The 10,589-nt window shown below is 45.1% G+C and overlaps 1 protein-coding gene across 1 annotated transcript; it reads right to left on the bottom strand.

The window, feature by feature from the left end:
- GAL3ST2 (galactose-3-O-sulfotransferase 2) lies at positions 1 to 9,690 on the bottom strand. Its single transcript, XM_039912737.1, has 4 exons — positions 9,668 to 9,690; positions 7,732 to 7,818; positions 6,049 to 6,319; positions 1 to 1,468 (listed from the first exon to the last, which is right to left on the bottom strand). The coding sequence occupies exons 1-4, from the start codon at positions 9,688 to 9,690 to the stop codon at positions 653 to 655; spliced, it is 1,197 nt and encodes a 398-aa protein (XP_039768671.1). The 3' UTR covers positions 1 to 652.
- Between the last annotated feature and the right edge of the window lie 899 nt (positions 9,691 to 10,589).

Here is a 10,589-nt window from a genome sequence, read left to right as displayed (position 1 = left end):
ATTGATTAGATTGTGAGCCCCTGTGGGACGAGTATTGTACCTGACCTGATTATTTTAAGCTTAGCCCAGTGCTTTGTCATATCCCTTAATCCTTTCATATATGTCTCAAAATGAATTAAATATCAAATATTTAGATAAACAAAGGGCAAAGTTACACATTAGATTCTGAGTTTCTTAAGCTCAAGGATAATGTCTTTGATTTTCATTGTACTCTACCAAGCGTGTAGAACATAAAGTACTCATCCCAAAAAATACTAGGTAATGAAAGACGTGGCTTAAAAAAAATGTATATTAGCAAATTCTTCAACTAAGTCAGCCTCCATTTAAACTCAACCCTGACTACTTCCTCCTGGAAATAGCTGAATAAAGGAATTACATCAGGTTGGTAAATGAATGTTTCTTGACAAGGGTATTTTACCATTGTAAAAGAAATGCTTTTAAAAAATTAGCATAAGGCAAATTTTAAAAGAACATTACACATGGAGTTTGGCCCAGGTGTGCTTTTCTGGATGCCTAGCCTTTTCCCTGCTCTTTTCCTGCACTACCTGGGGAGAGACGGGACCAAAATGGTCTCTGGGTTGGGGAAGGCAAGGCCACATTGTCAGGATGCAGGCCCTTGGACACGATACTTCTGCACTCACTATCCCCAATGCTAAGCAAGAAACCCTAGGTTTTTTGGTTGTTTTTCTGGGAATTGCTGCGTGTACAACTGTGCCATGTACTGGAGTTCGGGCATGACCATTTTCTGGCAGGTGGCCAAGGTCTCATTGTCTAAATCTCGTTTGAGGTTATAGCCCAGGATCTTGGCTTCTCCTGACTGGAAAGGTTTGAGCTTCAAGTCTTTGATTTCCGTTTTATTTGTTGGCTTCTCGTCTTGAATACAGACTGCCATGAGCTCTTTCTGCCTCTCTCTCAGGAGCTCCACCTCCCTGACCAAGTCCTTCAGCCCAATAGTAGCCTCAATCTTCCTCCAGAACGTCTTGTTGAAGTGACGGTAGAGCTGCCAGTCCAGGGAACACCAGCCCTTCACCCTCTCCTGGCTCTCCCGACTCAGGGTCTGGATGGAGTCCTGACTTCTGGAGTTCAGCTTGAAGTAGACCACATCATCCAGATCCCAGCAGAGCGTGTTCTTCAGGAGGACCATCGACTCGTCAAAATAATCCGCAATGAGGATGAGCTGGAATCGCTCTTCAATCTCTTCTATTTTGCTGCGGATGTAGCCCTCGGTGTCGTTGGCGTTGTTATCGTAGCCAAAATCGAACCACATATTGTTCTTGGCATATGCATTTCTTATGGCTAGACTTTCATTGTAATAACTCAGTGGAGAGGCCAAAAAATCATTGAGCGTCTTTAGATTCTCGAAAGCTGGCACCACGTGCTTATAATAGACGAAGGAGGACTCCAGGTGGGATATTGGGTTTCTTATGATGGAAAAGTAGATCGTATGATGCGGCATCACTTTCTGCACCTGTTTGTAGGAAAGAAGACGATACCTTAGCATGATTCACTGATCACTGCACGATGTGACAGGACATTTATTTCTTATAGGTATCTATTAAGTGCTTACTATTTGCCTGGCAGTGTAAAAGAAGCAGTAGGATAGGTACAATAAAACTGGGTGCGACAGAGTCCCTGTACCACATGGGGTTAAAAGTCTAAATTGGAGAGAGAAGGATTTAATCCCCATTTGACAGATGAGGTAACTGAGGCACGAAAAAAGTTAACTGACTTGCCTAACGTCACATAACAAAAAAGTGGCAGAATCAGGTTAAGAATTCAAAGTCCTCTGACTCCCAAGCTTCAGCTTTTTTTTTTTCCACTAGGCCATGCTGCTTTGTTTTATCCACCCTTTTCCCGGTGACAAATCAGAGGTGAGGATGCAAAGTCACTCCAAGCTGGTACACCCCGTGCTCCCCAGATTTTGATCAGTTTCCCTAGAACTTTGCTATCTGGTTGGCATGTCACAGCTTGGGGGGAAAAAACTGTAGCAGACCCTGGAATAATGTTTATTAATAAATCATCAAAAATCATACTGTTGGTTGAGCTCCAACAACATTTCACTGATCTAGAATTAGGTCTAGGCTAGGATTCACTGATCTAGGCTAGAATTAGAATGAGGGATTGGATTTGGTGTTCAGTTTGGTTGATTCTTGGAAGGGGTCAGTCATTTAACATCTAATGATTGAATACATACAAGTTCAGAGTATTAGCGGATTATTTGTTAGAGTATCTTGCTTTAGATACAGTTCAGCAGTCTGGATTGGATCTGAATATGTTCTGGTTGAACCCCAAACAGGCAGGAACAGAATTGAAGAGGGTGGAGAGGAAGGACACTGAAATCCTGGCTTACTCACTGTGCCCTGATCAATAATCAATTGATCGGTGTGCAGAGAACTGTACTAAGTGTTTGGGGGAGTACAGTATTACAGTACTACAGAGTTGGCAGACTGATCTCATCTACCTTGCTGCCGACGCCTTTCCCACGTCCTCCCCCTCGCCTGTAACTCCCTCCCAGCTCCATATTTGCCAGCCCACCACTCTCTCCACCTTTAAAGCAATAGTAAGTTCGTCCTCTAGACCGTAAACTCGTTATGGGCAGGGAACACGACTGCTAATTCTGATATATTGTCTACTATGTGACCTTGGGCAAGTCACTTAATGTATCTGTGCCTCAGTTACCTCATCTGTAAAATGGGGATTAAGACTGTGAGTCCCATGTCCCAGAGTCCCAGAGAAGCAGCGTGGCTCAGTGGAAAGAGTCCGGGCTTGGGAGTCAGAGATCATGGGTTCGAATCCCAGCTCTGCCACTTGTCAGCTGTGTGGCTGTGGGCAAGTCACTTAACTTCTCTGGGCCTCAGTTCCCTCATCTGTAAAATGGGGATGAAGACTGTGAGCCTCACGTGGGGCAATCTGATTACCCTGCATCTACCCCAGCACTTAGAACAGTGCTCTGCACATAGTAAGCACTTAACAAATACCAACATTATTATCATTATTATGTAGGGCAGGGATTGTGTCCGATCTGATTACCCAGCGCTTAGAACAGTGCTATATGGTAAGCGATTAAAAAATACTACAATTACTATTATTATTATTACTCTTCCAAGCACTTAGTACGGTTCTCTTGCACGTAATAAGCATTCAATAAATACCATTGATTGATCAATTGATTATTAAGGTCACATCTCTCCCAAGAGACCTTCCCCAATTAAGCCCTCATTTTCCCTGCTCTGTCTTTCTTCTGCACAGCGTGGCTCAGTAGAAAGAGCCCGGGCTTGGGAGTCAGAGGTCACGGGTTCAAATCCTGACTCTGCCACTTGTCAGCTGTGTGACTGTGGGCAAGTCACAACTTCTCTGAGCCTCAGTTGCCTCATCTGTAAAATGGGGATTAAGACTGTGAGCCTCACGAGGGACAACCTGATTAGCCTGTATCTGCCCCAGCGCTTAGAACAGTGCTCTGCACATAGTAAGCACTTAACAAATCCCAACATTATTATTATTATTATCTATGACCTGTGGACACGATACTTACCCCATGGCAATTATGTATACATATATATATATATATATAATCTTTAAATTACACATTACAAATTATTTATTTATATTACTATCCTGTCTCCCTCTCTAGATTGTAAGCTCTCTTTGGGCAGGGAATGTGTTCACCAACTCTGTTGCACTGGACTCTCCCAAGCACTTAGTACAGTGCTCAGCGCATAGAAAGCACTCAATAAATAATATTCACTATTTGTTTGATTGATTGATTGATTGATTGATTGATTGGTCCTGAGATGAATCTAATAGCATTTTCAGCAGGCCCTGATCCCATTACCAGAGACCCTCTGGTGAAATGGCAAGAGTGTGCAACGTGGATAGATTTGGTTCAAGCCTCTGGGGACCACCAGGGTGTAGGGAAGAAGGTCGGAGTTCTGGGGCTGTGCTGTTGGAATCTAGGGTGGTGGTGAGTGTAGACGGGTGGTCAGGTAAGCCAGAGATGATCTGGAGGTGAAATCAGGGCACATTGTGAGGGGGTCCATGAGGCCCCTAATTCTTTCTTTAATTAGACTCCATCAGTTAAGTGTGGAGATAAACTGGTGGATATTTGGTGGCTATGGATAAGCTTCAGCTTAACAATTCTGTGGCTAGAAATATAATTTTACAAGGTTATGGGTGGCCTAAATGGTGAAGGTGCTTTTGTTCTTCTGTCTAGTCTCATTAGACCCTGCTCTAAGGCCTCTCCTGGGCAGACCTGAGAGGAGCAGGGAGAGTGGGTCGCTATCCATCAGATAGGCTCTAAGAAGCTCCCGAGTGGTGCACGCATGCTCTTTCCTGTTGAGCTAGTCTCATTCATTCATTCATTCATTCATTCATTCATTCAATTGTATTTGAGCGCTTACTGTGTACTAAGTACTTGGAAAAGTACAATACAACAATTAACAGTGGCATTCCCTCCCCACAAAGTGCTTACAGTCTAGAGGCCGGAATATAGTCACTCCTTTTGGTGCACAACACATCCATAAACCGAGCCCCACCCTCTTCCTCAACCCCCAGGGTTTCCTTAGTCCCCTTCCTCTTGCCCCAAACCGGCTGGCCCTTAGAACAGTGCTTGACACATAGAAAGCACTTAACAAATATCATTATTATTATTATTCTGTATTTCACTCCTCCGATTCTCTGTATCACCCAGCCTTCCAAGGCCGGAGCAGGGAGGCATGCAGGAAGAGCAACAGTCCTCCCCGCAGCCTCATCCTCCCCTGCCCATAAGCTGCCTTTCCCCACATACCCTCCCCCTACCCCAGAGTGGCAGAAGCAGTTGGGGGAGCAGCAGCAGCAAGGTGGCTGCTGGGATCTAGCAGTGTTGGAGCAGTAGGGAAAAATAAATCCACCCCAAGAGCTGAAGAATAGAAGCGAGTTGGGGCACATAGAGAGACCAGTGAGACAGGGGAGTGAGGTCTAAGTGCAGGGAGGGAGAACAGGAAAGTCAAAAAGTCACAATAAATAGGATGAGCTGGGCTAGGGGGCAGGGGTGGGCCTACTTCCCCAGGCAGTTTGCAAAAGCGGAGGCTTAAAGCAGCCATCTCTCCAAGAAAGATAATTTCCACCAAGTTGACATGCTATCGAATGAAGTACTTTCTCCTTTCTTTCTTTTTTTTATGGTATCTGCTTTGTGCTTACTATGTACCAGGCACTGTACTAAGCACTGGGATAGATACAAGAGAATCATGTTGGTCCTGGTCTATGTCCCACATGGAGCTCACAGTCTTAATCTCCACTTTGAAGATAAATTACTGAAGCTAGGAGAAGTTAAGTGACTTTCCCAAGGTCACACAGCAGAAAAGTGGCAGAGTCAGGATTAGAATCCAGGTTCTTTCTCTCTGCAGCCCAAATTGAAAACAATAACTGTGATATTTATTAAGCACTAACTAGGTTCCAAGCACTTCTCTCAGCTTTAGAATAAAAAGAACGTGAGTACCACAATGATGGTATTTCTTAACTGCTTACTATGTGTTGAGCACTGTTCTAAGCGCTGGGGTAGATACAAGCAAATAGGGTTAGACACCGTTCCTGTTCCATCTTATCCCCATTTAACAGATGTGGTAAAAAGAGTTCAAAAGATTTGTCCAGCAGGCTGTCCAGATCTCCTGACGCCCAAACCCTTGTTCTATGTACTAGGCCATGCTGTGGCTTCAGCAGAATAGCCCACTGTTATGCATCAGAGCAGATTACACAGCATCTGCCTTCCCCAGAAAGAGCAGCCTCTTTATTTCATGGCATTTGCTAAGAGCACTGGGGTAGATATAAATTAATCAGATTGGACACAGTCCCTGTTCCATGTGGGACTCTCAATCTAAGTAGGATCGAGAACGGGCTACAGTTGAGGAACTGAGGCACAGAGGAGTGAAGTGAAGCCCAAGGTCACACAGCAGGCAGGTGACAGAGCCAGGATTAGAACCCAGGTCCTCCATCTTGCAGGACCTTGCTCTTTCCACTAGGCCAGGCTGCTTCTCTTCCCCAAACTGACCCTTAGCCCAGTGCCCCAAACCTTACCTCTGGCCAGTTAAACCTCAAGTGGTTGCACATGATGTTGTAGCTGTGTTTCTCTGTGTTGAAGCCTTCCACATACTTGGTCAGAAAAAGCCAGGGGTATCCCAGGTGGAAACTCTGGCCTGCAGGAAGAGCGATGGTGAGGTTCTGCTTCTCTGTGAACCGGTACAAGAGGTTCATGATGGTGCTACTGGCGGTTTTGTGGGTCTTGAGGAACATGATGTTGGTCTTGGCGTGACAGGATTTCTTACTGGTATAGAGGTTCTTCCATTTCCTGAATGAACACAAAATGATATGGTGAACTGACCTGTCAGTGTCCTTCCTTCCCTCGCCCTCGCCAGAGAGCATCAAAATCTCTCATTATTTTTCACCATAGTAATGGTGAAAGCATTAAGCATCACAGTGTACAGTTGGGTTAAGTCTGTTCCCCAATTCCTCCTTCTCCTGTCCCACCCTGGCAGCGTTGGCCAGAGGGAGCCACCAGCTGGCCCAGAGGCTCCCAAGAAGAGCTAGAAGGGAGTCCATCCTCTCACAGGGAGAATCTCTGGAGTTTGGGCCGATCCCTGATGGCCTGAGGGCCTCATTAGGCATTTGAACAGTCAGGTTTGCCAAAACTCAGGCCGTCGCGTCCTCTCCAGCCCAAGAGAGCCAATCTGCTGTTGAAAGGGAGAGAGGAAGGGGGCCTGAGACTTCCCAGAAAGAAAACCAAAGACAAAGACCCAAACCACCATCTCACATAAGGCCTAGTTTCCGTAAGGCATGAACCTAATGCCATGCCTTCTTTTAAATGGTCAAAAGAGTCTCAGGAGTAGCAGCAGCATGAGTCTTGGAGTCAGAGAAGTTGGCTTCTAATCCCAGTTCTGCCACCTGTCTGCTGTGTGACCTTGAGCAAGTGATTTAACTTCTCTGGACCTCAGTTCCCTCATGAGTCAGGCCCACAGGAACTGATGCTCAGTAGTACTACCTGACATTTTAGTTCTGCAAGGATTTTTAGCACTATAATTCGCTTCTAGTCTTCAGAACTCCCATTCACCAACCAATCAATCAAAGGTACTTATTGAGCACTTACTGTGTGCAGAGCTTTGTTCTAAGTGCTTCGGAAAGTACAACACAGTTGGTAGGCACAATCCCTGCCCACAGGGAACTTACAGTCTACAGGGAAAGATGGGTGTTGAAATAGATTGCAGATGAGGGAAACAGTTGAGTAAAAGGATTTTTACACAGATCTTATGCGGCTGGGGTGAGTATCAAAGTGCTCAAGTGGTATACACCCAATTGCATAATCGACACGGATAGGGGAAATGAAGCAGATAGGGGAAATGAGACTCATTCTTCTCTTGCAAAGACCTCTGGTAATTTGGTCCTGGGTTTAACCCAGTTTGGAGTCTACAGTGCCTAGCAATATATTTATTCTGCTTTCATCAGTACCAACCACTGTTATTTCTACTACTTTAGTTTTGATCTGCCAAACATATACCATTCCTCACTCTAAATATCTCTATGCATATGTAACTATAAAACAAATACCACAATTATGACTAGGGCTTCTTTCTGAAGCTCCTTGCTTTCCTGTCTTTTGTAGTCAGTTAGAATGGCAGTCCCATCAGGTGACCTGCAGCTTCGACAGTGTGCGTGTTCTCCCCTTCCCCCCAACTCGGACACCTGGTCTGTCACAGATATACTTACACCACAGGGAAGTTCACTGTTGAAGGCTGGAAGCCTCCAAGGAAAATGGCTGCCAGTGAAAGAAGACTGACAACACACAAGTAGAACCTGGAAAGACAAGTCAAGAAGTAGTCTTATTCTATTCATTTGGGAATCTAAAAACTCAAATTTTCTTACCACAAATCCTGCCTGTTTGTACTGATGGTCTGGTTTCTTATTTCTGGTTGGTTTTTGTCTCCGTCATCCTCAACACCTCCATCTAAGTCCAGAGCCTGACTTTCCCAGCTACCCTAAGCCCCAGTTTCCACCTCGGCATTCCCACCCTTCCCCTGGATTCCCTCCTCTGTTCCTGTCACTCTCTCTGGAACTTATAAATGCTGCATCACCTTTACATCCTCATTCTCTCCCTGGACAGAGTGGCTTTTCTTCAGAAGTGTGTCTTTTTTTGAGCCCCTCTGGGATAGGAACATTTCGTCTCAGTGACTCTTGGCCTTCCCTCCTCCCTTTAGAATTTGTAGTGAACACTATATGATTGGATTTAATTTTAGTGAAATTAACAAATAAATGAATATAACAAATAAATGAATTCAAAGAAATACCAAATGCCACCACTGTCAGTTGGATTCAACTTATCTCAACTCTCGCTTCTGAAACACTTCATAGTTGGTAAGGGTAGAGATTGCACAGTGGTTAGAAATGAAGAGTTCAAGCATGTTACCGAGTTGATGAGTTGGGAGGTGGGGGTGGAGCTGGTGGTCTATGGAGTTGAGGAGTGAAAGCGGGCAGTGTAAGGGTCGTCATGAACATCCACATGAGTAGTGAAGTCCTTAAGGGTCAATTTAGGGTTGGAGAAAGAGGAAAGGAATGTGAAAAAAGGGATCAAAATTGTTCAGAAAGTTGGAGGAGGGGCCTGAGGTGGGTGGTAGAGGATAGTGAAAAGTAACAGGAGTGGGTGGTAAAGGCAGATTATTTGGAAGGAAGGGAAAGAGAAGGATAAGGATGCGGGATCATATGAAAGTGGCAGTGCATGGCGAGAAAGAAGCCCACTTTTCCCCATTTCCCAGGAAGTCCTGGGGCGGTGGGAGAATATGAGACCCCATCTGGAGAGAGCAGAAGTGTAGACTGTGTCATTTGGGGAGAGCCAGGTTTCTGTGATGGCGAGGAGAAGCAGTGATTGGGTCAGGAACAAGTCAAGGATGAAGGGAAGCTTTCCCCATGATGCAGCCACCATCATAGTCAATATAGCCACCACACTTCCAGGCTCTGCCTAGACCTGTTCTCTAGGTCCATTCCTGACCTGAGCAACTCCAGTAGTTTAAAACTTTTCTCCTCACCACAATTCCCACTGAAGCCTACAGATTCTCTCTTGGGATCAGCACGCAAGCAGCAGCATGGCCTCGTGGAATGAGCATGGGCCTGGGAGTAAGAGGACCTGGGTTCTAATCCCAACTCTGCCCTATATCTGCTGTGTGACCTTGGCCAAGTCACAAAACTTCTCTGTGCCTCAGTTACCTCATCTGTAAAATAGGGTTTGACTGAGAGCCCAAAGTGCTACTGTTGCTGTGTCCAACTCGATTATATCTACCCTAACACTTAGTACAGGGCCTGGCACAAAGTAAGTGCTTTACAAATACTACAAAAAAAAAGGCATCCAGGAGACTGTTTTCCTGATAAAACCTCTCTCACTCATTCTGCATCACCCTTTGTCCTCCTTCCCCATCTCTTGCCCTCACTGACCTGGCCACTTACTTTATAGGTAAAATTGAAACCAACAAGAATGATCTTCCTAAATCTCCTTCTCCAGTCCCATCTTCCTCCAGCTCCCTCTTCAACTCTCCCATCCTTCCCAGGAGGATCTCAAGAGGAGATCTCCCACTTCCTCTCAAATTCCACCTGTGCCTGCTACCATATCTCTTCAGACCTTATCAAAACCCTTGTTCCCTCCCTTTTTTCCTACCTGAACACAACCTTCAACGGCATACCTTCCAGTGGCTCCTTCCCCATTGTTTTCAAAGACTTTCCATGTAGCCCCTAATATTAAAAAACCCTTTCTTGACCTCCACAGTACCTTCCAGTTATTGCCCCATCTCCCTCCTAACATTCCTCTTCAACTTCTTGAGCAAATTATCTGCCTTCACTTCCTCTCCTCTAGCTCTCTCCAAGATCCCTTGCAATCTGGCTTCTGCCCATTTCACTCTGCAAAAACAACCCTCCTTTAGGTTAACAGTGACCTCCTTCTTGCCAGATCCAGTGACCTCTATTTTATCCTAATCCTCCTCGATTTACAGCTGCCTTTCACACTACGGACCATCCTCTTCTCCTGGAAATGTTATCTAACCTTGGTTTCACTGAAACTGTCCTTTCCTGGTTCTCTTTCTATCTCTCTGGCTGCTCATTCCCAGTCTTTCATGGACTCTTCCTCTCCCTCTCACCCTCTAACTTGTAGGAGTCCCTCCAAACTCAGTTCTGGGTTCCCTTATTCTTCATCTGCACTCACTCTTTCAGAAAATTCATTTACTCCCACAGTTTCAACTGCTACCCTTCGTGGATGATTCTCAAATCTACCTCTCCAGCCCTGACCTCTCTCTTTCTCTGCAATCTCTCATTTCCTCCTGCCTTCAGGGCATTTCTATTTGTAAATCCTGCCAGCACCACAAACTTAATATGTCCAAAACAGAACAATTCATCTTTCCAACCAAACCCTATCTTTTCCTTGACTCTGTAGACAAAACCTCCATTCTCCTTCTCTGACAAGCCTTGACACTGACATTATCCTCAACTTGTTTTACTCATTCAATCCATATTCAGTCTGTTAACAAATCCTGTCAGTTCTACCTTCACAACAGTGCTAAAATCTGTCTTTTCTTCTCCATTGAAAA

Source organism: Ornithorhynchus anatinus, chromosome 7 (assembly GCF_004115215.2).
Source record: "Ornithorhynchus anatinus isolate Pmale09 chromosome 7, mOrnAna1.pri.v4, whole genome shotgun sequence".
Lineage (NCBI taxonomy): Eukaryota > Metazoa > Chordata > Mammalia > Monotremata > Ornithorhynchidae > Ornithorhynchus > Ornithorhynchus anatinus.
This window is presented reverse-complemented; position numbering and strand designations above follow the sequence as displayed.